The sequence below is a fragment of the Dermacentor albipictus genome, chromosome 7, assembly GCF_038994185.2.
Source record: "Dermacentor albipictus isolate Rhodes 1998 colony chromosome 7, USDA_Dalb.pri_finalv2, whole genome shotgun sequence".
Lineage (NCBI taxonomy): Eukaryota > Metazoa > Arthropoda > Arachnida > Ixodida > Ixodidae > Dermacentor > Dermacentor albipictus.
Window position 1 is genome coordinate 50,343,116 of NC_091827.1, and position 27,547 is coordinate 50,370,662.

Sequence of the window (27,547 nt, forward strand, 5' to 3'; positions counted from 1 at the left end):
TCAGGGCCTGGAGCCGATTTCGTTCTGAGTCTTACAATCTCTGCTCGCACTTCCGCTTCTGTGATGGGGGCGTCCAACGCCTCGTTAGGCGCTACACCATAGTCGGGTAGTGGAGTTCGCGATGTTTCCCCCACGAACGTCTCAATTAATTTCTTCATGAAATAATCATCGTTCCCTACGAACGCGTGCCTAGCTTTTGCCAATCTTATACCGGATTGAGTTTTCGAGCTTGCGGGGTCCAACAAGTGCCGGAGGATGTTCCACGTCTTGGAGAGGTGCATGCTCCCCTCCATTTCGTCACACTTGTTGGCCCAATTTTGTTCGCATAATGTAAAAGTATAATCTTCGATTTCCTTATTATGCCTAGCAATCCTTCTTCTGAGGTTGCGGTTCCATTTCTGATTTTTGAGACGACGTTCCATGCTTTGCTTAGCTTCCCACATATGCAGAAGACGGCTGTCCGCTATCTCCGGGGCGTTATCCCCTTCGAGCGTTTTTGTCGTCCCTCTAACGTCCGATTTGAGCGCCGTCGTCCATCCCTCGATGTTTCTGATGGGCCCCAGTTCCTGCGCTCTCCTGATATCTCGAAACTTATCCCATTCAACGACGGCCGGCGCGCGAGCCCTGCGCGTTTGAAGGCCCACTTTCAATATGGAAACAATTATGTAGTGGTCGCTGCGAAAATTTTGATCCGAATTATGCCATTCTAGATCTTTAATGTTTTTCGAGAATGTTAGATCTGGAGATGTATCCTTACTAACGCTATTGCCCACCCTCGTCGGACTCTCAGGGTCCGTGTGCAAAGTGAGCCCTATGTCATGCGTATCTTCCCACAGCTGTCTGCCTTTCGGGCTTTGGTGCGGGTACCCCCATTGCTGGTGATGTGCATTAAAGTCCCCCACTATCAACAGTGGCTGGTTGCTTGAAATTTTGAGGGCCTTGCGAAGCAGAGCCCTGAACCTCACCTTCCTTTGCCTGGGTGAGCTGTATAAATTTAGAAGGAATAAACTGGAGTCCTTCTGTTTTCCGGTTAGAATTTCGACAAACACGTTCTCGATCTCTCTCGACTCTAAATCGTGTTCAATGGCCGCGATATTTCTTTTCACGAGTGTTGTGACCGAGGATTTCTCCCCCCTGCCACTATGAAATGCCTGATAACCTGACAGTTTTGCGGGTCCTCCAGTTTCCTGGAGGGCAATCGCCAAAGGAGTCTCATATAATAGCGGAAGGTACTGTTGCAGAATCGACCGCTTGCGCCGGAAGCCGCGACAGTTCCACTGCCAGATTTGATTTTCATTTGCGCGCCTGGCCATTTTGCAGTTGCGTGACGATCTGCTCCATATTCTGTTGCCACCCGTTCATGGCGACCATCTCATTCCTTAGCCTTTGGCATTCCTCGGCCTGTTTCTGAACTGCCCCGAGGACAGCTTGAATTTGGATGTTGATATGGTTCATAAATTCATTCATCTTGGCCTCTAACCTTTCCAAATTTTTGACCCTTTTCTCTATAGCCTGAATAGGGTCGGCGTCTTGAATTTTGCGTTTCGTTGGTGGCGGGAGGGACGCCTCTGTGACCATCTTATCCTCTCCTTGCGGCTGTTGACGTGCCGCTGGGGGGTCATTATAGATTGGCTCGTAGACTGGTATCCCCGCCAGACCCTAAATTAAACAACAGACAAGCAGTCGCATGGAGACGACTACAAACTTATACATATCCGCACCCGGTTATGGCGAACCACATGTTCCCCGAGGCCAGGAGCGATAAGTGTAATCTTTGTGGGGCGAGAGGGACCCTCGACCACATAATATGGGAATGTCCATACTCTCCCGGGGGAACGCACAAAATAGGTAGCCGAGACACCTCGGAGACCCTGCTGCGCAGCTCGAACTCTGAGCTCCAGCTCCGGCTTGTCCAACTGGCTGAAGAGGCTGCTGGGACCCAAGACTTCCCAGCCTGCATCTGAGGCGGCGGCACTCGCCCCCTGACCTGCGTGTCAGGGGGTGGGTAGATCACCTTCTCCGTCGGACATTAAAGTTTATTCTATCTATCTATCCGCGAGTACTCTCCGCCTCGACCTGCCTGTTCTGGTTCCCGCTGAACACCCTACTCACCTCAGTTCCGTCGACTTCGTTCGCTTGCCACCTTCGCCACTGACCTACGTTGACCTAGTGTCATCCCCACCAGTCCCCGACGGTCACTACATCGTGGCTCCTATGCAAGACTTCGTCCTTACACACGGGATCACAGTACCTCATACAGTTTTATCTATAATGGCGAATTGCGTCTGCCTGCCAGTGGTCAACTTTGGCTTGACGACACAAGTGCTGCCACGCGGGATATCTCTGGCCCAGCTTTGCTCATTCGAGGATCACTCAGTAGCATCCATTGCAGTAGACGACATTTCATCTGATACTCTTCTACCATCGCAGTCGGCAAATTCTACCATCGCCGACTTGCAAAAAATGATTGCGCCCGACTTGCCGTCCGAGCCCACTCGTGAACTCCACCGCGTTCTGTTTTCCTACAACGATATTTTTGACTTTAACGATCGTCCTTTGGCCCAAACAACAGCTGTTAAACATAGCAATAATACCGGCGATGCCCCTCCTATTCATCGCCGCCCGTATCGAGTATCACCGGCTGAGCGTCAAGTTATTCACACCCAAGTTCGCAAAATGCTTGCCAAGAACATTATTGAACCGTCATGTAGTCCATAGGCGTCACTTGTTGTGCTGGTAGAAAAGACGGATGGCGCATGGCGCTTTTGCGTGGATTATCGGCATCTTAACAGGGTTACCAAAAAGGACGTGTATCCCCTACCTCGGATTGATGACGCCCTTGACTGCCTCCATGGTGCTCGCTATTTCTCCTCTATTGACCTTCACTCCGGCTATTGGCAGATTGCCGTGGACGATCTCGACCGCGAGAAGACTGCCTTTGTAACACCCGATGGCCTTTATCAATTCAAAGTGATGCCATTTGGTCTATGTAACGCTCCTGCCACTTTTGAACGCATGATGGACTCCCTTCTTCACGGTTTCAAATGGTCCACTTGCCTGTGCTACTTGGACGACGTTATGGTATTCTCCCCAACATTCGCTACGCACCTCTAGCGCCTCTCAGAAGTCCTGGACGTTTTTCGGTGAGCCGGTCTCCAACTCAACGCATCGAAGTGCCAGTTCGGCCGTTGCCAAATTACCGTTCTTGGACATCTCGTTGACGCGAACGGAGTGCAACCGGACCCGGGCACGATCCATGCTATTACGCACTTCCCTGTTCCAAAGTGTGTCATGGATGTGCGCAGCTTCATCGGCCTTTGCTCGTACTTCCGCCGTTTCGTGGAAAATTTCGCGGCCATAGCACGACCACTAACCGAGCTTTTGAAAAAAGACGCCCCTTTCAAGTGGGGCGATAACGTGGCCTCTGCATTCTCGCTTCTAATCGAACTTCTCACAACGCCTCCCGTTCAGGCCCATTTCGATCCTTCTGCGCCTACCGAAGTCCGTACTGATGCCAGCGGTCACGGAATAGGCGCAGTACTGGCACAACGCCAGCCTGGCCACGACCGTGTTATCGCTTACGCCAGCAGGCTCCTCTCGCCCGCGGAGCGCAACTATTCCATTACTGAGCGTGAGTGTCGGGCCCTAGTTTGGGCGGTTGTGAAGTTCCGCCCATATTTATATGGGCGACCCTTTTCCGTTATCACAGACCGTCACGCGTTTTGCTGGTTATGCTCATTGAAAGACCCCACAGGAAGACTTCGTCTCTGGGCCTTACGCCTCCAAGAATATTCTTTTTTTTCGTTCTCTGTCACCTACAAATCTGGCCGACTACACAAGGACGGTGACTGCCTGCCTGGCTACCCGGTAGACGAGCCTGACGACGCCGACAGTACTACCGCCGACGGCATTTTCTCTGTGTCTGCCTTCGCTAACATCGCCGATGAGCAGCACGGAGACCTATCGCTGCGAGTACTCATCGAGCGTCTGCGTTCTGCAGCTACCGACGCATCCGTTCGCCGATATTTCCTCCAGGGCGGCATTCTGTACCGAAGGAACTTCCTCCCTGATGGCCCTGATCTTCTTCTTGTCATGCCAAAACATCTACGACAGACTGCTCTTTGAGATGCATGACGCACCCACTGCAGGACATCTTGGGGTAACCCGCACGTACGACCGCGTCCGCCGCCGCTTCTATCGGCCTGGTCTCGCTCGCTCCGTCCGACGCTCTGTTGCTGCCTGTGATCTCTGCCAGCGTCGGAAAACACCTCACGTGCTACCTGCCGGTCATCTCCATCCGATCACTGTCCCTGTGGAACCGTTCTTTCGTGTTGGATTAGACCTCCTCGGTCCCTTTCCCACGTCATCCTCTGGGAACAAATGGGTAACCGTCGCAACTGATTACGCCACCCGATACGCTATCACGCGGGCTCTCCCTACCAGTTGCGCCACTGACGTCGCGGACTTTCTCTTGCATGACATTATCTTAGTGCATGGCGCCCCGCGTCAGCTGCTTACTGACCGTGGTCGTAACTTCCTTGCGAAAGTTATCGCCGACATTGTGCGTTCCTGCTCTATTCAACACAAGCTGACTACCTCATACCGTCCCAAAACCAATGGCCTGACAGAGCGGTTAAACGGTACTCTTACCGACATGCTGTCCAAGTACGTTTCGAAGGACCACCACGACTGGGACGTTGCCCTTCCTTACGTCACATTTGCTTATAACTCTTCCCGGCACGACACCGCCGGATTTTCTCCATTTTATCTACTCTACGGTCGCGAACCGACCTTGCCCCTTGACACGGTCCTTCCTCCTGCTGCGACCTCAACAACCGAGTATGCGCGCGACCCCATCGCCCTCGCCGACCGTGCACGCCAGCTTGCCCGTGCTCGACTGACGGACTCGGAAACCACGCAGCAGCGTCGGTACAACGCCCGCCACAGTGACGTACAGTTTTCGCCTGGTGCACTCGTGCTCCTGTGGTCGCCCTCTCGTCACGTAGGACTTTCCTAAAAGCTCCTTTCGCGTTACACAGGGCCCTACCGCGTGCTGCGCCAGGTTACGCCTGTGACGTACGAAACTGCTTCTGTCAGCTCAACCTCGTCATCTACTCTGGCATCTAGTGATGTCGTGCACGTCAGTAGGCTCAAGACCTACTACACTGCTTCAGAGTCCGGCCCTCAGTCGCTCCGGGATGGCGCTTTTGCCGCCGGGGGTAGTGCTGCGGGATAGTACTTCCAATGATGAAGAGCCGGGCAGTAAGACGACGACGACGGCGATTGGAAGCTAGCCCGGGCTGTTGCCTCTGCGCCAACTGCGCCATATTGTCTTCTAAATATACTTGTAAATAGCTTTTCGTCGGTGTATTCCTACGCAACAATATATATATATATATATATATATATATATATATATATATATATATATATATATAAAAACGAGAAGAAAGGGGGTTAACCGAGGGACCCGATATTTATTAGTCAAATAATGAGAAGCCAACAAACACTGACACCAAGTACAACATAGGGGAAATTGCGTGTGCCTAATAAATGAAATAAAGTAATGATAAATTAATGGAAATTAAAGTGGATGGAAAAACAACTTGCCGCAGGTGGGAACCGAACCCACAACATTCGCATGTCGCGTGCGATGCTCTACCAATTGAGCTACAGCGGCGGCGTTTCCCCATCCACTTTCTTGGGTATTTATGTGTACTAGTAGAACCCTGGGAGTGTTAGCCAGCGCCCCCTCTCAGAGACCTTGGCGGCGGACGTGGAACGTCTTTTTTGCCGCAGGCGTCACGAGAACGTGATCTTTTTCGGGTGAAGGCAACTGGTCAATAAACCCACATATGCTACCTGAAGGCATCAATGTTGCCGGATTCGAGACCCTCGTTAAGTAATAAACGAGGAGAAAGGGGGTTAACCGAGGGACCCGATATTTATTAGTCATATAATGAGAAGCCAACAAACACTGACACCAAGTACAACATAGGGGAAATTGCATGTGCTTAATAAATGAAATAAAGTAATGATAACTTAATGGAAATTAAAGTGGATGAAAAAACAACTTGCCGCAGGTGGGAACCGAACCCACAACCTTCGCATGTCGCGAAGGTTGTGGTAGAGCATCGCACGCGACATGCGAAGGTTGTGGGTGCGGTTCCCACCTGCGGCAAGTTGTTTTTTCATCCACTTTAATTTCCATTAATTTATCATTACTGTATTTCATTTATTAAGCACATGCAATTTCCCCTATGTTGTACTTGATGTCAGTGTTTGTTGGCTTCTCATTACATGACTATATATATATATATATATATATATATATGTATATATATATATATATATATATATATATATATATATATATATATATATATATATGTATATATATATTTATATATATATAGTGAGACGAGGTTTGGGCAGCCAGCCTCTTCATTCCCTCGAGTGCGAGTCCCACCTCCAGGCCCCAAAAATGACGAGTATGTACAGGTGAGAATATGAGGCGCATGAATAATGCTCGCACTAATTTCCTCGCACGAGCAAGTGGCCAGCCAGGCCGCGACTTAGCCAGGAGGGTAACGCCGAACGAATCGTTTGAGGAGCGAAACGTGAACGATCTCCGAACCACGATAACGATGGTCTGAAGAAATGTCTACGGGAGTAGGGATAGTTCACGGGGGATGTTTGTTCATTAATAATGTAGGGTCCAAGGAAGTGGGATTCAAACTTCTCACACAAACCGGGCGTACGAATGGTCGTCGAAAGGAGCACTTCGTCTCCATGACGAAAGGAGACGTCGCGACGAGAGATGTCCTAACGTTGCTTGCGATCTAGCTAACTGACGTCGGTGTTGAAGCGAGCACGTTGACGGCATTCCTCAAGTCTCGAGACGAACTGTTCCGGTATACTGGCCGAGGTGTTAGTTGGGGCATTGAAGAAAGTGGCGTCGGTGATGAATGTTGGTGAACGGCCGTAAACTATGCACAAAGGTGAGCACCCCGTAGTTCGTTGGATGGTGGTGTTGTGAGCAAACGTCACAAAAGGTAAATATTTGTCCCAGTTGTCCTGGTTTAGCCGCATATACATGGATATCATATCTATTAATGTGCGACGAAATCACTCGGTTACGCCATTTGTTTGAGGGTGATATGCAGACGTCGGCTTGTGAACTGTGCCACAAGCTCCGAGTACTTCTTTGATCATCGTTGACAGGAAAGTCTTGCCTTAGTCACTTAACAGTACACGAGGTGCACCATGACGCAGCACAATGGCATCCAGAAAGAAGGTGGCAACGCTTGACGCCGAACTAGAGCGTAGAGGAGCAGTCTCTGCGTAACGTGTGAGCTGCTCAACAGCTGTCATGATCCATCGATGACCGGCCGGCGTTATGGGCAGAGGGCCGACTAGGTCCATCCCAACGATGGCAAAAGGTGCCTCGGGACATGGGATAGACTGGAAAAGCCCAGCAGGAGGCGAAGTCGGCCGTTTCCTCTGTTGACATTGGACGCAAGGAGCGACGTACTTGGCCACAAAGGTAGACATGCCTGGCCAAACGAAACGGCTCCTAACATGGAGGTATGTCTTGTGGAAGCGCCAATGGCCAGCAGAAGGGTCGTCGTGAAAGGCTTCAAGGACTTGTGTACGCAGCGAACGTGGAAGAGCAGGCATCCAGCGGTGTTCGTTGGAGTTGTAAATGTAGTGGTGCAGCACAATGTCGTCGAGCTTAAATAGTCGTAGTTGACGACGTAATCTGGCATTTGGTGCAGAAGTATTTCCGCACAGGCGTTGGATAATGCCGTTGCAGTAGGAATCAGAACGTTGACACGAGGCGAGCTGAGTGACGCGATTGGAAAATAACGTGCCAGTAACCGCTAGAGGTAATAACGACAGTAGAGACTTCGTCACATCGTCAAGCGGTGAGCAATGGAGATATTTACTCCAAAGTAATAGTGGCAGGGGGCAGCCAGAGAGAGCGTCGGCATCTTGATGCTTTTTCCCACACTTGTAGACAACGTCAAAATCGTATTCTTGTAAGCGGACCACCCAGTGACCAAGGCGTCCAGATAAATTTTTGATTGACGACAGCCAGCATAAGGCCTGGTGGTCGGTTATGACCGAGAAGTGGATTCCCTAAAGGTATGGTCGAAATTTTTATATCGCCCAAACTACAGTGAGACATTCCTGATCTGTGATCGAGTAGTTCTTTTCGGCAACTGTTAATGCGCGACTGGCATAGGCAACAACTCTCTCTCGCGAGGTGGTATCACGCTGTAGAAGGACAGCACCGATTCCATGGCCACTAGCGTTGGTGTGTAAACACGTTGGGGCGTTCTCATGGAAGTGGCGGAGGACAGGGTCGGTGGTTAATGCTTGCTTGAGGACTTGAAAAGAAAGTTCGCAGTCGTCTGTCCAAGAGAAAGCAGTGCCCGACGTGAGCAACTTTTGGAGTGGTGACACCATGGCAGTGAAATGAATGATGAAGCTTCGGAAGTAGGATGCCAGGCACGAAAAACTTCTTAATTGTTTGCAATTTTCAAGGGCGAGGGAAGCGAAGCACGGCAGCAACCTTGTCGGGATGTGGTCGAACGCCATCTTTGCTGATGAGGTGGCCCAACACTTTGATGTTCTTTCTAGCAAAATGGCATTTCTTTTATTGAGTTGGAGTCCAGCGTTGGAAATGCATGTAAAAACATCGTCCAAACGCTCAAGGTGGGGACGAAAAGTTGTAGAAAAAATAACAATGTCATCCAAATAGCACAGACAGGTCTTCCACTTAAGGCCACGTAAAACTGTGTCGATCATGCGTTCAAATGTTGCAGGAGCGTTGCATAAACCGAAGGACATGACGTTGAACTCGTGAAGTCCGTCTGGTGTTGCAAAGGATGTCTTGTCCTTGTCCACTTAGTAGACGGGGATTTGTCAGTACCCGGATCGGAGGTCTAGACTAGAGAAATATTCTGCACCCTGAAGGGAGTCAATGGCATCGCCGATTCTTGGCATCGGATATACGTCTTTCCGCGTGATCCTATTAAGGGCTCGATAATCGACGCAAAAGCGTACAGAGCCGTTTTTCTTGCGAACCAAGACAACAGGAGACGACCAAGAACTGAACGATGGCCGAATGATGTCTCGTTTGAGCATGTCATCAACGCTATCCATAATTATTTTCCGTTCTGCGGAAGACACGCGATATGGGCGGCGGCATACAATCGAACTGCCTTCGGTTTCGATGCGATGCACTGCGACGGAAGTGCACCCCGGAAGCTTGGAGTGAACGTCAAATGAGGCGCTGTGTTTTTGCAGGAGTGCCAAAAGGTCTTCTTTCTGCGCAGCGGTCAGATCACGATTTATCACTGCCGTTAAAGCAGCGGCAGGAGTATGATAATCAGTTGTGGAAGACAAAGGTGGTGAATGGGTGTGAAGCGGTACCAGCGAAACAGGTTTGGTGTCAGTAACGCAAGTCGCAGTAGTGCCCTGGGAAAGAACAACTGGCGAAGAAGTAGGGTTACCAATACCGACGAACGCTCTACCGTCCTGAAATCGCACCAGGCTAGGAGTAACGCTAAGCCCACCAGATATGCGTTGACCGCTGGGCGCAAGGAAGACATCACAATTAAGAATAGTGTCGGAAGTCAGTGTAAGAATATGCTCATTGCCCACGGGAATGAAACAGTCGGTAGGCGTGACGAAACGTAGGCTATGACCATCGATAGCGGATGAAGATTCAGTGTCCGTCAGATAAATTCGCTGACGTCAAGAGATGAAAGCTGAGGCGGAGGACAAGAAGTCCCATCCCTATCACCGCGTAGGTACACGAAGACAGCACGATGAGCTGAATGTGGTGAAGGATGCCATCGATGAAAACACGCGCAGTGCATATATCGGAGGGCTGAACATGAACTGCATTAGCACAACGAAGGGGAGGGCCATTATACGGTGTCTTCACTTTTCGCAATTGAGAACATAAGTCGGTGCTAATAGTGGAAAGCGATGCACCTGTGTCAACCAAGGCTTCGATTAGGACACCTTCAACACACACCAAAAGTACATTTGACTGGCGCTCCGGCGGAGTTTCGCGTTGTCTAAAGGGTGCAGCTTGCCCTCCTGAAGCTGCACTATTTAATTTTCAGGGCGGTGATCGGAGGACAAAGTGGCCGGACGAAGAGGAGAAGAGGAGCGCCGCATCGGTGACGGAGAGCGCCGACGCGCGAAACGCAATATATATATATATATATATATATATATATATATATATATATATATATATATTATGTTGCAAGGCTATGTGCAGAAGGAGGCTTCAGATATCACTCAAGATGGCTAGCGAACCCTGCTAACGTCACCGAGCGTCATCGCCTTCTCTCTGTTCATCATCGCTGACAGAGCCTGGTAGCATGACCGCCCGGCGGTGAAGGCGCCGTCTCTGCGCTTGCTGGGTTCATGTAATGTGGCTTTAGTCTGGCGAGGTGGAGGATGTCAGAGGCAGATTGTGCCATGGTGACATCGAGAGGTTTGATTTCATATGTCAGGTTGGTCACATTGCGCATGACATGATACGGACCAGAACATAGCGAAATCAACTACTCAGAAAGACGATCACGTCCTAATGGTGTCTAGAGGAGGACCATGTCAGCCTGGCTGAAATGGGAATCGCAGGGCGAGCGTCTAAACACGTGATTTCGTTTCCTACGAAGCGTTGAGAAGCCAGCGGGCAAGTTCATGCTCATCGACAGCTCTAAAAATGACATCACGGGCGCATTCTTACGTCGTGTGAAGAGCAGGGGGAAGGAGCGAGGAAAAAAAGTGTGACGTCTCGACTGTATGAAAGGAAAAGTGGAGAGTAACCTGCATAGTTATGCCGGCATGTGTTGTAGGCAGGTGTTATAAAAGGGAGTGTGGCATCCCAATTCTTATGGTGAGCGGGCACCTACATGGCGAGCATGCTCGTGATAGTTCTCTTAAGACGCTTCCCAGTGGACTGGGGGAGATACGCCGTAGTAAACTTGTGTTGAGTAGTGTAGGGGTGCAAGGTGTCCTCAACAACTTGTGCGAGAAAGTAGTGTCCTCGGCCGGTAAGCAGTTGTCGAAGAGCGCCGCGGTGAAGTATGACACCTTCGAGGAGCAAGCCAGCCGCGTCGGCTGCACAGCTGCTAGGGAGGGCGCTTCTAATTTAATAACGGTTTGCGTAGTCTGTAACAACTGCTATCCATTTCTTTTCCTTGACTGAGAGAGGAAAATGGCCGACTCTGAAGACCGACTCTGAAGAATGGTTCTGCTGGTAATTCAACGGACTGAAGGCGTCCAGCTGGAAGAGCGGCTGGTTTCTTGCGGTGCTGACAGCATTTTCAGGAAGAAACGGAGCGGAAAACACAACGGCAAATTCCAGGCCATGCGAAGCGACATCGAAACGCGTTATAGGTCTTTGATATTTAACAGGGATAAGTCCATGTCGTCAACCGCAATCTGCCAATATCTCGAACACAGGTCTACCGAATAAAAATATTTCGCACGGTGGAAGCAGTCAAGGGCGTTATCTATCCGTGGAAGGAGGTACACATGTTTCTTCATTATCTTGTTAAAAATCCGGTAGTCTATACAGAAGCGCCGGCTGTAATCCTTATTTGCTACAAGAACGACACGGGAAGCCGATGGACTTGAAAAAGGTTCAATGATGTCTCGGGCAAGCACCTTGTGGACTTCCTGTTGTATGACTTGGCACTCAGTAGCGGATACACGATAGGGTCGTCGGTGTATCGGGCTTGCATCGTCAGTGCTTATGCGATGCTTCAGAACGGATGTCTGGCCTAGTGCTTGGTCACTGTGTTCGAATATGTGCCAGTATGATGCAAAAAATCAACAGAGCATGTTCCCGTGGGAGGCCGGAAGGTCTGAGGCGATCATTTTTGTCATGCTTTCTAACACAGTTGCATGATCCGAATTGGGACTGGTAGTCGACGGTGCAATACAAGTCAAAGCCCGAATGTCGTACCCACAGACTGGTTCGTTTGTTGAGATACCCTGAGGCAGCACTTGAGGACATAGGCTGAAATTCACAATTGGGAAACAGGCCGTTCGTTTATTTGTACTTATAATCGTGTGTGCGAAGTGACGTTGTGCGAACAGAGAGCGTGAAAGTTGGGCGAGGCGACGGATTCACCGTTGGCGACTGGTGGATCAAGAATGACGTCTCAGAACGCCACAGCAAGATGGGGCAGGTGAATACATTCGGCAGAGCATTGCCGACTAGGCTTCGGATCAGAAGGCTCCACGTCATACGGGAGGGCAAGTTGAACAATGCCGGCGAAACAGTCAATAAGGGCCAAATGTGCAGATAGAAAATCGAGTCCCATGATTATTTCATGTGGGCACTGTTCCAAAACATAAAACAAAACAGATGTATGGCATTCAGCAACAGTAATACGGGCGATGGACGTACCAGTAACAATCGGACTTGCACCGTCATTTACAAAAACTACAGTGGTCGCAGCAGGGGTGAGGACTTTGTTAAGACGAGCACGGGGAGGATGTTGATGAGGTTGGAATGTCTAATTAGCGCGCACAGAGCAATTTCGGGTCGGGTCTTCATGCCAGGCTCACCTCTCGTAGCTGTGAACGTTTATAGTTCTAAGAAAGTCGGCGGGCTTAGGCGGGAGGAGAAAAGCGACGCGGATGGGGCGACCGGGACTGGCATCGTGATGGCGATGGAGGGTGGTGTCGCGAATGCAATGAGGGCGGAGCATTATCGTCTTGAGCGTGCGTCAGATGCGAGAACCATCAGCCGGACATCGAAAATTTGAGTACGGCTCGCGAGGTTGTGAGTTCCAAGGAGTGCGGCAATGGCGGGAAATGTGTCCGACTCATCCACCGCAGAAGCAAAGAGGCCTATCATCTGAGGAGCGCCATGCTGCCGAATTGGTTGGACGAGGACGATCTTACGTGCGTCGGTATGAATCAGTTGATACAGGTGGCCGGTAGTACGTTTTGTCCACTGTGCAAAGCGTCTGCTCGTAGTCCGTAAACAGAACTTGTGCCGTTCCCTCAAAGTAAAATATTAAGTTGGCTAGCATGAGTGCATGGTCCCAGTTGTGGAGTCCGCTTACCCGTTCTACATTTGCAACCAAACTTCGACATCAAAGTTCTCATCGCCGGAAACTACACCCGCGCTACGCGGTTCCACGAGCAAAAGATGGCGGTTTTTTGTAGTTGTTTCGGGAACGGTCGGTGAAGTGTCTGAAGTACTGTCATCATCTTCTTGATTAGTCATGGCAGAAGGCGCCAAGGAGCGTCTGCTCCGTAGATCCGCCTTGAGTGTTGAAGAGCACGCACTCTCCATCAAAATATTACGGTGGGCAAAAGACGTATAATATATTGACGAACTCTATGCAGAAGGATGCTTCAGACGTTAGTGAATATGAGTACTGAACCACGAGTATTGGATTGGATTCAACTGGATTTTCTTCTTCGATGGCGCCTACTAACTGCTGGGGATTGGCCGAGATTTGAATGGGTACGAAAGACGTTGGTTGTACAAAAACGGGTAAAACTGTCGTGTGCAAACGGATAAAAATAATGTTTGAAGAAATTAAGAATAATATCTTGAAACAAGTATGAGTTCCTTCACGGCTGAGCACACATCCCTGTTGTAGTTACCAAGAGAGGAGGCTCCTAGGGAAAGGATACTTAAAATGGAGAAACGTAAACCGATTTCCGTGAGAGTGGGTTCTAGAAAAATTTTCCTTAAAGCGAAAAAACGGCGGCAGCATAAGAAAAAAATGATCAGTGCCTTCATCTGGGCACAGTGGGCACAGAGAGGAGGATGCCAGACCAGCCCTGGGACGGAAAAAGTTTAATAATCGTGTTCGACAGCGTAACCTGGTAAAAATAGCTTCAGTTTCTTCTGTGTGCAAAAATATTTTTTGGGCCATGTGAAAACGAGGTGTCGAAATTTTGAAAAATTTTCTATCGCTGGATTCAAAAAGTCTAGAGAATTTCATATTATCTGTATCTAGTAGTAGTTAGGTAAGTGGATGCCGCAAATTATGATAGTACAGGGGCATTGAAGGCCACTCTCCCGAGTCTGTCAGCCATCTCATTCATTTCTAATCTCCTATGACCAGGCGCCCTAAGTAGTCAAATTAAATTTGTGTGGTCAGGCAGTAGAAAATGAAGTGTACGTAAAAGGCTAGCGCCATTATTTGTTGTGAGCTGTGTACATAAAAATAAAGAATCTATTATTGTCACTACCGTCTGTATTGATGAATTTAGCTTACGTAATGCTAATACTACAGCTAGAAATTCAGCCTGAAATATGGATAAGTAGTCCGGAATTCTAATTGAGCATGACCAGTTTAGAGCGGGAGCGAAAATGTCAATTCCAGATTTTAGTTCACACTGTGAGGCGTCTGTTCCGATGACCGCATATATACCTAAGCTCAATAAAATATCGTGCAGTTGTCCATTTATTATACTTCGAGAGGGAAATTTTGCATTGTTAGGGTAACGTCATCACAAATCATTTGTAGACTCTCTGGCACATCGCAAATAGGTGGCGCCTACTGAATGCGTATATTTAACGGGCTAATCAGTGCTTGTACAAAGACCACCTGTTGTGTATGAAACCGAGGCCAGTGTATTGCTAATATAATTAAGCTGGCAATTGAATGTTTTCCAATCGTCTGATTGGAGATTCGTACATATTTAAAAATTTTTGCACCGTCAGCAACCGATATTTAAAAATTTCTGCACCGTCAGCAACCGCAATTTGCACAATATTGAGGGTAACAGGACTTCTTGATTTAAGACAATATTAGCGACAAATTTCGGCAATCCGCAACACAATCGCAGGGCTTCCCGCACAATCAGAACAAGGGGACGTAATTTATAAGCTGGCGCACCAGAAAAGAGTACACATCTAAATTCTATAATGGGCCATAAGTACATCTTCTAATAATTTGTAGTGGGTCTCTCCGCATCCCCGACCAACTGTTGCATAGCTTGCTTAGCATGCCAAATGCTCTCACTCCGTTTTTAAATATATGGTCACTATGACCAAGCCAACTGAGGGAGCCGTCATAGGCTACACCTAAGTATTTCACCGACTTCACTTGAGATATTGTCTCGAGACGGTAGGATAGCGCTATATAAACGAGGTTGTTATGAGGGAAAGCCAATGTCGAGCATTTTTTCACAGTAAGTGGAAGGCGAATCCATTCTATAAGCAGGTTTCTATGGCAAAGAAATGTTTCTGAGTAGATAATGTAGAGAGTGAATATCACTGTCCGATGCATAGAAAACAATATCATCTTCAACCTCGTCATTATACGGTTCAACCCCGTCATTAGAAGGGTGGGTACCAGAACTCCTCTCACTAGTTTGTGGCTTGAGATCAACTGTTTGGATCATTGTATGAGTAAGACAGGTGGCTTGCATCAAATGAGATAAGATAATAGATGACCTGCGATACACATTCAGCAATGTTCATTGCCAGCCATTCCGTAGCTTTCTTACCTGCCTATTCCACAGCGTCCTCTATGGTTGCTGTTAGCGATACGTCCGAGGTAAGAATTTGCCTTCCAATAACACCCGCGCAAAGCACCCTTTCTTTCACGATCCTTCCCGCTTCATTCCTCGAACAACGCTGTCTATCAATTATTTCTACTACCTGCAATTCCTGAGCTCTGACAGAGCAGTTAGAATAATTGGTGACTTCCATCAAAGAGGCAGCATCGCTCATCTTCGGCACTACAGCCACGTTTATCGTGGGCTTCCCCACATTTGTAACAACGCTTGCATGCTGCACTACTATGGTCGTATCTCCAGCGATTAAGGCATTGTAGCAGACGCGATACAGGAGGTTCAACACTGAAGACAAGGGGCCACACCTTTAGTTCTTGTGGACAGGAAGTTCCTGCGAATGTTGCAATCACCGATTCTGTTGGGACCATTTTATTGTCTGCCACTTGATTGCAGCGATAAACAGTAATTACTTCTTCCGGACAATCTCTCTGTCTCTGATGGGGATAGAGGAGCATCGACACGTTTGAATATTCCCTTGGTGTATGCGAGGTGAGCAGGTGCGAAAACACTCATCGGCAGTGAAGCGAATGATGAACACTTAGGTAAAACCACGACGCAGGTGTGGTCTGGTGATCTGCACACGATACCTCTGCGGTCGAACTGTCTCACTTCTATGATGATCTGGTATACAGAGTTAGCAGTAAGGAAATATTTCTCGATAGCTGGGTTGGGCAACCGTATAGATCCTTCATTGGAAGGAGCCAGAGCCAAGGATATGCTGCTCACACCATTGCGAGTAAACAAATCCAGGGGTAAATCGTCTGTCAGAATAGATGCTGTCCGAGGGGGAAAGCCCCTTCCGGGGAGGTTTTAGTCATCACACTAGGATGAAGCAGGCCCAAGAACAATGGGAAGATCAACCAATGAGCCTAGACAAGCCTAATACCAACAAAATCTGGCCAAGTAACAGGGGCCGCAGACAGGTCCGGAAAGCGTTCGAGGAGCCTCTTTCAGAGCGAACGTCATCTTCTTCTTTCCCTTCATATCCATAGCTCACAGTGCTTCGTAGTAATATATACAGGATGTTTCAGCTAACACTTTCAAAATTTTTTAAAGGTTGCCTGTGGTAGATAGCTCAATTCAGTTTATGAGCCGGTGTGCTAGTAGTGGCGGACACAACCTGCACAAAAAATTTGAAGTTGAAAATTGTGTAATTAACAAGAATTCACTAGTTAAATTTTAAGTAATTACATGATGGCTCATACTGCAATTTACAAACTCTAGCAGTGGACTTCGCACGGCGGATCCACTTGGAACGAATTCTAAGGATGACACCAGTTTCGTTATATAAATTCCCGAACTTTGCGGAGAAATGCATTGGCGTTCCAGGTACTTCTGTGCTTCAGTGCATGAAACGACATTTAGTTAAGAAATTTTGTGCGTGCGTGCGTGCGTGCGTGTGTGCGTGCCTGCCTGCGTGTGCGCGCTTGTTTGTATGTCTGTGTGTGTGTGATGTTCTTTTGAATATTTCATTTCCTAACATGAGTGCTTCAGCCCCATTTTTATTCATCAGGAAATTTATTTACAAAGTGCTTGTATCCAGATAGAGTTCTTGCACCCAAATGTTCCTTCAGAAAAAAATTCTAGCCAATACTGATACTGGAAGCATCATTCGCGAAGGCGGCCAATGGAAAAAAAGGCAGTTTACAAATGGCAAGCTGGGTTTGAGAGTATGGCCACAGGTCTTTTTATTCCTACTGAACCGTAAAAGGTGCTCATCAACTTCGTTAATTCTATTAGGGCGAAAGCCTGTTTGGGTTAATACATACTGGGAGGTGGCAATAAAAAGAAAGGGCCTGGTAACTTGTTGCAGATAACTAACGAACGGCAAAGTACAAAAGCATTGAAACGATTATAAGGCAATGCATCTGTTAAATGAACACTACTGTTTACAGTGTTTCGGCGGCGATTACGCAAGGCTTCGTAAATGAAAGCATCAATTGCTCTCGCAATCGGAAAGATAGGGTCGCTCAGCAGAGCGGGAACCAATTGACTAGTGGCATAGTAAAGGTCATTTTAAATTACAAAGGAAGCAATGTTTTATACACAATGAGCGGAATGAAGGATCTGGCCTTTTGAGCATAGATGATACAGGGATAAATACCATGTCGCGATTGCCTTGTATTACAAAACAATAGTAACAAACAACCAATAAATTAACTAAAATACACAATAATCCCACACAGTTTATCTGCATGCTACTAACAAATGTGTCGTGACAACAAACACAGTCGACCTCGAACAGTTTTAGGAGGCACAGATAGTTACACCTTAGTTGCATTGTTGCTCCATTAGGCAGATTTTGGAGCCCCTATTTACCCCTGCTAAAGCTCTTCCCAAATAACTGTCAAAAATGCTGTACCTCTGTGCTGTTTGGGGCCATGTGTAAGGTGACAAACTCACCCAAATATGGCTAGAACTTGTGGTTCCGAATCTCAGTGCCAAAGAGAAATATTCGTCAGTTGTTGCGGTGCCTTCCGGGTAATTTTTGGAGGAAGCATATTTGGCACCATATGTCTTGTTATAATACCGAGGAACTCCTTCAAGCAATTCGGTGCTGGCAAATACATCATTTTGCATAGCTACTACGCAAAACCTGCAAAATGCACGCGTAAAAATATATATTTTATTAGTGCCATGAAACAGGTCATCAAGGTTTCTTGCACAAAAAATAATTCGAAGAAAGCAGATGCGGGGAGTCCATCTCTTTCTTTTTTCTGATATCTTTTGTGATACCCTTCTCATTGCGCGTGCAGTCCACTGTAAATTGCGCTACGGCGGTGGCCGTACCAGCATCTACACTCTAAGGTACTCACGTGTGTTTAACCTTGCGAGCATTAGTCAATGCCACTCAGGCCATCGCGGCGAATGTGGACCACGCTTCAGACCGATGACCCCACGTATTAAATGAACATTCATGAACAGGCACCTGACCAATAAATGCTTGTATGCTACCTGAAGGATCAAACCTGATGGATCCGGGAGCCTCGCTATAAAATTAGCGAGAAGAATTGGGGAGCGGGACTGAGTGGCCCGATTACCAGTATTAAAAACCATAAGAAGCCAACTGATGATAAACCTACCTGGGATTGTCGCAGCAACGTCGCACTGATGTCGTCTATGCTTGCGGCGTTGTTCTCCTACAGCTACCTTATTTTCGGCGCATTTTCTATTGTGGTTATGTGCTGCGTTTCAGACTACTCTTCAGTGTTGTCACGTAACAAGCATGCGACGCCGCCTCGCGCATGATCTTCGTTGGCACCCCATGCTCGGTGGCCTGCCAGGCTCGGCAGTCAGTCAATAAACACCGACGAGCACAGCTGCTCGGAAGTCAGTCACCGTCCAGCACCACCACGCTACGGAATATCCGTCTCACGGAGGGTGCCTCGAGCCCTCCCTTGTTCACAAACCGGGATGGATCATGACACTGGCATCATCACTGACATCAACAACCTCGCCATGCAGACGCGACTCCTGGAGTTTCCCGACATCTCGCTGGACGACGCCGTTAAGGCAGCGCTAGGAATGGAAGCTGCTGCAAAGGATGCCGATGAGATTGCCCGCGTGCCTGGCTCACCGTCGATGGAAGCGGCGGTAACAAGTTGGCGACAAAGAGCAGTACCTGCGGTCGCTGCGGTGGCGCCCACTCCCTCTCACAGTGCCAGTTCTCTCAAGCACAATGCTTCACGTGCGCAAAAACAGGGCACCTGGCATGGGTGTACCGAAGGGGCAGGATGAACAGCAAGCAGCAGCAGAAGCCCGGTTCAAGCCCAGATGACACACAAGCCCGCGGCCAGGGTAGCCGTCGCAACGCTACGCGGCGAGGGCATGCGGTAGCAGGCTCAAGTTCTTCCACGGCCAGGCTGCACGTCTTGGCCGAGGACACGCCGATTTTCGACATGTGGCACGCAGGCCTTGTACCATCGTCTGTACTGCCGTACATGCTGATCGTCGAAATGTGCGGGCACCCCATTTCCATAGAGCTGGGCACAGGGACCAGCGTGTCTGTCATCACCAGGAAACGGTTCAAGCGTACCTTCCCCGGCGTGTCCGTCGAAACTTCGGGCGTGATGCTATGCAGCTACTCCGGGCCGCTCTCCCAGGGATCGGGCACAGGTCAGCGTTCGCTTTGGTCAGAGGGAGGCAACCCTTCTCCTTTACTGAACCAAGGTGTCCTCGCCGGTGCTGTTGGGCCGAAATTGAATTCATGCACTGGGCGTTCTTCTGCCAGAGGGCCATGAAGCCAGCCTGAATGTGGTGAAAGACGTCCCGAGCCTCATCACCGTGATCAAGTCGCTGTTCTAGCCAGGGGTGGGCACATTCGCCAGCACGACAGCTGGCATCTATGTACCTTAGGGTGCCCGGCTACTTTTTTTCAAACCTCGCCCACTGCCCTTCGCCATGAAGGACGGGTTCACCCAGTAGCTGCAACGGTTACAGCCAGAGCGCATCCTGGTGCCCGTTAAGACATCTGAATGGGCCGCTCCCATCCTACAGGTCCTCAGGCAAGACGGCAGTGTCAGGATTTGCGGAGACTTCAAGGTTACGATCAACCCCGTTGCCACTGTCGAGAACTACTCATTGCCCCAGATGGGAGATCTCTGGTCAGCATTGTCCCGTGGACAGAAGTTCACCAAGCTCGACCTCAGAGAGGCTTACCAACAGCTGGTGCTCCAGGCTGCCTCCCGGAAGTATGTCAGAATATCGACAACTTTGGGGCTCTTCCAGTACACGGCTTACCATTTGGCGTGGCGTGAACCCCGGCCATATTTCAGAGGGAGATGGACAACCTCTTCAGGAGCATGAGGCACGTAACGGTGTACTTCGATCACATCCTGGTTACTTGCAGCAACGACAGGGACCACCTGCAGAACCTACACAACATCCTGCCACGACTGCAGGACGCCGGCCTCAAGCTCCTGGTGGAAAAGTGCATTTTCCTGGCCCCCCGTGTTGAGTACATGGGACATATCATTGCCGCGGCTGGCCTAGCCCCGGCTCCCTGCAAAGTTGATGCTGTGCTCAAGGCCCATAAGTCCCAGAACATGGAGCTTCAGAGCTACCTCGGCGTCATCAACTTCTACAGTAGTTTCCTGCCGAACCTGTCGGAGCATCTACAGCCACTCCATCTTCTGCTTCGAGATTGTCAGCAATAGTTCTGGAAGAAGGAGCAGGACCGTGCCCTCCAGCGTAGCAAGGAGCTAATCAACAGAGGCTCCAGTGCTGGTAAACTTCGATCCTGCGAAGCCTGTCATCCTGACGGTAGATGCGTCGCCCTACGGCGTGCAAGCCATCCTGTCACACCAGGACAAGGATGGCTATGAACGCCTTGTGTCGTTTGCTTCTCATCAGCTTCATGCTGCAGAGAAACGCTACAGCCAGCTGTACAAAGAAAGTTTGGCCCTCATGTTCGGTGTCGCACGCTTCCACCAGTGTCAGCAGGGCCGGAAGTTCAAGGCAGTCCCGCACCACAAGTCGCTGTTCGGACTACTGGGACCTGACAAGGAAGTTCCTGTGCAGGCATCACCTCTAGTTGTACGCTGACCCTTGAGGCTGACCTGATGACTGATGCCTGGTGCCTGATGCTTTTGCGGAACTTGCTGAAGTGTTCACCTGGAACATGCATACCCAGAGGTGCTCTCCAGATCTGCAGTATCTCAAATGACCAGCCGGTACCCAGTCCTGTCTCAGGTGGTCAAGGGGGTGTCCCGTGGGGCGGAATTAGTTCAGCAGGGCTATAGCCACAACGCCGCTGAGCTGAGCATGTAGCAGAGCTCAGCTACACAATCGGACCGGAAACATTGTGATCCCTCAATGTCTCCGGTCCAGGCTCCTGCAGTTATTACACGCGGATCATCCTGGCATGGAAAAGACCAAGATGGTGGCCCGGTCCTGTCTTCGGTGGCCTGGCCTGGACCAGGACATTGCTGACATAGTGCAGAGCTGCCAAATCTGCCAGGAGCATCAGCCGGCCTGTCGTCATGTGGAATTTACCCCCTGGCTGTTCCCACAGAGACCGTCGTCCCGCCTACATGTAGATTTTTGGGAGCCCTTCATGGGCCATTACTTCCTGGTAGTAGTGGGCACCTTTTCGAAGTGGGTGGAGGATCTACCTGTCACCACTCCATCAGCAGGCGTGACCATTGCAGCGCTAGGACAGGTCTTCGCCGCCCAGGGGTTGCCGGACGTCATCGTGTCCGACAATGGTCCTGTTTCGCCATCACAGAGTACCTGACCTGGCTTACGATGAACGGTATCCACCGGATGATGGTTCCTCCGTACCACCCTGCTTCAAATGGTGCAGCCGAGTGGGTATTGGAAACCATCAAGGACAAGCTCAAGAAGAGCCAGACTAGGGATTTTCGGACGCAAATTGTCCGCATACTGTTTCAGCACCGGACCACGCCCCACGATTTGACTGGTCGTTCCCCCTGTGAGCTCCTGCTGGGTCGGAAGACCAAGAAACCCTTAGGAGTCTTGCATGCGGACCTCCGATCCAGAGTCTTCCTGAAGCAGCTGAAGCAGAAGCTGGCTGCGGACCAGGCGTGCCGTCCCAGGCCTTTGCTGGAATCCGGAGCTCCAGTTTTCAACAAAAACTTTCGTCCTGGCCTACCCTGGTCCGCCCTACAGGTGGTGTCTCCTGCCAGCGCTTCATCGGTGCTCGTCCGCATGCCAGATGGGGCCACGTAGCACAGACACGCCGAGCATTTTACGCCTCGCCTCGGGACCTGACCAGCACCCTAGACTGCCCTTTCAGAGTTTCAACCCGCAGGAAGACTAGAGGCAACACCAGTCGCGTCCAGCTGAGCTCCACCAACCTCGCAGGTGGCAAGCGTTGCTGGTGGTGCGGTGCCTCTTGAGCTCGTGTCGAGCCCGTCACCACTCACAAGGCCCACCACTGCAGACCCTCCAGATGGAGTGAGGCTATCTGAAGCAGCACCCGGTGTTTCCACACCCGACCTGTCAACACCAGTGTTCAGGCGGCGTACTCGACGGCGGAGGCCAGCGGACGGTTACCCGCCTGGGTAGCAGGCACTGTCGACAAGGCTAGGATGGCACCAGAGCCTTATGCTCCGAACTTGGACGATTGTGTATTTTAGCTAACAAACAAAACGGGGGTAAGGAGGTTTAACAACCATGCGATGCCCCCTCGTGCATAACCTTCATTGGCATGCCAGGCTCGGCGGCCTGCCAGGCTCGGTAGGCAACAGTGGTAACCGCACCGCAATAACCACCGACGAGTACAGCTGCCTGGATGTCAGTCATCATTCAGCACCACCACGCTGCGGAGGTCCGTTTAACGGAGGGTGCCACGAGCCATCCCTTGTTCATGAACCCGGACGGATCGTGACAGCCATCAAGGTTTGTGGCGCAAAAAATAAATGGAAGAATGCCGAGCTGGGCACTCCATCTCTTTCTTTTTTTGACCACTTTTGTGTATTCTGATATCTTTTGGGATACCGTTCGCCTTGCGCGTGCAGTCCACTGAAAATTGTGTAGCGTTCTTACTTATAGGACACAGTAGACGTAAAGCGTTGCTGTGGAACTGGCGTCTATCTTGTCTACATTTTATTCTCACTTCCTTCTCCTCTTCTTCTGTCTCCCTGTTCTCGCGCTTCTTCATCTTCTATTCGACGGCTCGTACCGCTTCAGCCTTCCAGGTTTCTTTTGCTAAGCCCTCCTGGGGTAATATTTGAAAACGTTTCCAATCGAAGCACATTCAACTGCGCCCCGTTCACCAATGTACCACACAGTCTTCAATATTCCTTTTTGAGTGGCTGTCTTTGTCACAGAGAAAGGACCATAAAACTTGGCACTGAATTCTCTTACTCCTTTCCTAACTAGAATCAGGTCGGTGACTTGAATGTCTGGGATATCTGAGCAATGTCTCTTGTCAAAATGTATTTTCATTCGTTTACGGTACCTCTCCTCCTGTGATTTTTGTTGCCTCTGCTCGACGATCTTGAGATTTTCTAACAGCCCCAGTTCATGGTCCGCCTGAAGAATAGGGGTCTCTCCTGAAGAAGCGAACTGCGGGCTACAACCCAAGCCACTGGTGTAGGAACGATTGTCATGTCTTACAGCTGCTTCTAACGAGCATTTCCAACCACCAGGGAAACTATCGTACATCCTCATGCATTGTTTCACATCTCGTATAGCACGCTCTGCAAGGCCATTCGCTGCGGGATGGTATGGCGCACAGAATTCGATTGATATATTGTGGTCTCGAGCCCATCTGGCTAGCTTTTCACTCTTGAATGCTGGACCGTTGTCACATACAATCGTCCTGGTTGTCCTAAACATTCCCGTTCGAGAAGGGTGATGACACAATTCGCATCTTCTTTTCCTGCCCGTGCCGCGACCATCCTGGTGCATTCATCTATGGCCAGAAGAAAAGCTTGCATTTTTCGGACTCCTTCTCGTTTCTTATTTAGCTCGGCAAAATCAACGTGTATAACTTCAAAAGGCACGTTCGAGTGGCAAGGTATTATCAAGGCGTCCGTAGGCTGCTCATATTGCACTTTGTTGACTTGACAAATGTGGCATGAATGGACGTATTGATTGACGTCTTCTTTCATGTGAGGCCACGTAAATCTCTTAACTAGCTCATTGTAGGTGCGCCGAAATCCATCGTGTCTTCCAGATTCTGGGCTATCGTGGTACAAATAAAGAACCCTGGAAACCAGCGTTGGCGGGACATGATAGCGACCTTCCATAAAAATCAATTGTTCAGTGCCTTCCCACAATTTTACTGCATTGATTTCTTCAGATTGTTCTATGTCGGCCTGTATCATCAGTCTAGACAATGCATCTGCATCAGTCAAAAGGGATCCAGGTCTGCGGGAGATGGTGAAATCAAACTGCTGCAAATAGTTCCCCCATTTGGCGATACGTCCCTTAGGTTGGGTCATATTCAAGAGGTGAGTGAGGGCCTGGTGATCAGTGAACAAAGTAAACTTCGCACCTTCTAGGTACGTACGGAAGTACTCAATTGCTTTAAGGACTGCAAGAGCTTCCTTTTCAGTAGTGGTGTAGTTGACTTCAGGTGGCTTGAGGGTGTAGCTGTAGTAGCCTACTACGTGTCGCTTTACTCGGCCGGATGTTTCTGCACAATTCTGGTACAAGACTGCACCTGTTCCATATTGTGAGGCGTCGGTATTCAGTTCAAAGGGTAAAGTGAAATCTGGTACGCGTAGAATAGGGTCAGCAGAGATTCTGTGCACCAGATCACGGTAGACTCTCTCACACTCCTCATCCCACTCAAATGGAACTTCTTTCTGCGTTAGGCGCGTGAGGCATCTTGTTGTTATGGCAAAGTCTTTTATGAAAGGTCTGAAATGTCTTGCTAATCCCGAAAACACACGCAATGAGTTGACGTCGTATGGTTTCACCAGTTGGGATATCCTCTCAACGGACTCTTGTTTCGTGCATTTGGTAGTCCCATCAAAGACTCTTCCAAGAAACACAACTTTTCTTTGAAAGAACGCGCTTTTCTTAAAATTAACCTTGAGGTGTGCCAAGCTCAAGGCATTTATTACCTGGGACAGGTGTTCCTGATGCTCTGCCTCTGTTTTGGAGAAGACGATAATATCGTCGATGTACACGTTACAAAAGACACATAGGAAAGGCTTCAGGACTTCGTTCATAATCTTCTGAAACCATGCTGGTGAGTTTTTCCAGCCGAAAGGAAGCCGGTTATACTCGTACAGGTCGAAGGGCGTGATAAAAGCAGTGTACATTTTTGTTTCTTCGGTTAGCGGGGTCTGCCAGAAACCTTTGCACAAGTCAATACGTGAAAAACATCGGCAACCACCTGTCTCATCTATAATCGTGTCTGCCTTCGGCATGGGAAATGGTATAAGCTCTGTCTGTCGGTTGAGAACCCTGTAATCTGTGCACAGTCTGAAAGTTCTATCTTCTTTCGGCGCAATAGTTATGGGAGAGGCGAAGGGTGACACCGAAGGCCGGATTATATTGGCGTCTAGCATCTCCAGCAATTCCTTCTTCAACCATATCTTGCGCTCTCTTGACATGTTATAAGGCTATTTTCGGATGACGGCCTTGTCGGTTAGTACGAAAGGCACCTTGCGTGACGTCATCGCTGGTGGATAGCTTCCTATGCATACCAGTTCAGGATAGGTCATTGCAATATCCTTCGCGCAGTTGACAACTCGCAGGTTATCTTTTCTATCAGGCTGTGTCTCTTGCCTTGATAGTCCTTCCACTAAAACCGCATCGTCCCAGTATACGTTGATTTTTAGTTTCTTTATATCTAGACTAGATAGAAGAAAGTCATACGTCGCCCCCTCAATCACCAGTACTTCACTCTCTATTTCATGACCTTGGAACTCGATGTTTGCTGAGGCCCATTGATTATGCATTGTCACTTTTCCATCGTAGCCTGGCACCCATAGTACTCTTCCACTATGCAGGTGGCTTGCATCTACCAGCTTGGCATTTATTTTAGACACAGGAGCACCGCTGTCAACCAAAGCCATCACATGTCTGTTTCACACTTTGAGAGGGATGTGAAGTAGGCTAGAGCAAGTTAAATAAACAGTCTCAGTTGTGGTCATCGGTTCGGACTGATCACCCTTGTTTATCAGTTTTTTGTCGTCGGAGCCTCTTCAGCGTCCGAAAGTAGGGAAACAGGGTCGCTGTCGACGTTATGCACCTGACCTCTGGGAGCGCACCAACCCAAGTTCTCTGTGCCGCCTGCAAGGCGGCGCGGTTCTCGCTGATTACGGCTTGACCAATCCGTTCCGGACCGTGTGAAGTGACCGCTTGAGCTAGCGTTTATAGTTTCTTCTGAAGTAAATGATATGTCGTGAAGGCACTTAAAGCCCGTCCTTAGTTTTAGGTGACTGTATTTGCACTTGCTTCAGGACTTGCGCGTGCAGTCCGTGCATTATTAGTGCTACTACGGCAGACGAAGGAAGCATAGGCTCAGCCAGCTTTAAAAGGCGGCATTTGTCAAAGAAATACTCGACGAGGGAACCTTGCTTGAATTTGAAATTAAGCGCGGCGTCCCACCTTTGCACTGGGTTGCTTCGGAATGTCGTCAAAAATTTTTCTTTCAACTGATTCCAAGAGTTGCCAGCCTCTTCAATAATCTGCAAATCATTCCACTTCCGTGCAACACCGCTTAAGTAACTACGCATGTTAGTAATCTCGTCCTCATTAGAGTGGCAGTTTTTCTTCCCAGCGGCATATTCATAGAATTCAAGCCAACCTTCTGGACTTGATGACATGCCGTCGAATGCATCGGGTTCTACAAATTGTCACCGGCTTCTCAGCGTTTAAAGAGCTTATAAGCTATGTCACCAGCTGCTTTAGTTGCGAAATCTGTTCTTGTTGTAGCCGAAGTGCTTTCAAAACGAGGCTCACCTCTTCCGTCGCCGACTGTGATCCAGAGTCCTTTCGACGCATCGGTTGAAGAACTAATTCGTCGAAGATCGCCAGATGCAAGTTCACGTTCACAGCACACTTCCGACGTAGTTCATCAGGGTCCATGGAAGGCTTCTCTAAAGCTAGGCTCACGAGTTCTGCCGAGTTGAGTTCGCGAGGTAGTTCCACTGCTGGTTCATCTTCAGCTTGGTATCTCGAAAACATGAGCTTGTCTGCGGAGGTCCCCTCAAGGAAAAATTTCACCCACATGTTGGAGTCCGCTGTCGGCTGCGCCAAAATAATGTAGCGTTCCTACTTAAAGGACACAGTAGACGTAAAGCATTGCTGTGGAACTGGCGTCCATCTTGTCTACATTTTATTCTCACTTCCTTCTTCTCTTCTCCTGTCTCCCGGTTCTCGCTCTTCTTCATCTTCTATTCAAAGGCTCATACCGCTTCAAATTCTAATACTGCGGTGGCTGTTCCCGCTTCTACACTCTAAGGTATTGTGTGTTTAACTTTGGGAGCGTTAGCCAACGCACTCAGGCCATCGCGGCGAATGCGGACCACGC

At 49.2% G+C, this 27,547-nt stretch overlaps 1 protein-coding gene across 3 annotated transcripts in view; it reads right to left on the reverse strand.

Annotated features, from left to right (window-relative positions):
* The window catches only part of LOC135910160 (uncharacterized), an 87,566-nt gene that overhangs the window by 39,317 nt on the left and 20,702 nt on the right, over positions 1 to 27,547 (reverse strand). For 2 of the 3 annotated variants that reach the window (XM_065442205.1, XM_065442206.1), the window contains one exon: positions 17,992 to 18,184. The exons of the other annotated variant lie outside the window; for it this stretch is intronic. In XM_065442205.1, coding sequence (XP_065298277.1) covers positions 17,992 to 18,184 — 193 coding nt within the window. The remainder of the gene's footprint in view (positions 1 to 17,991; positions 18,185 to 27,547) is intronic. 3 annotated transcript variants of the gene reach the window in all.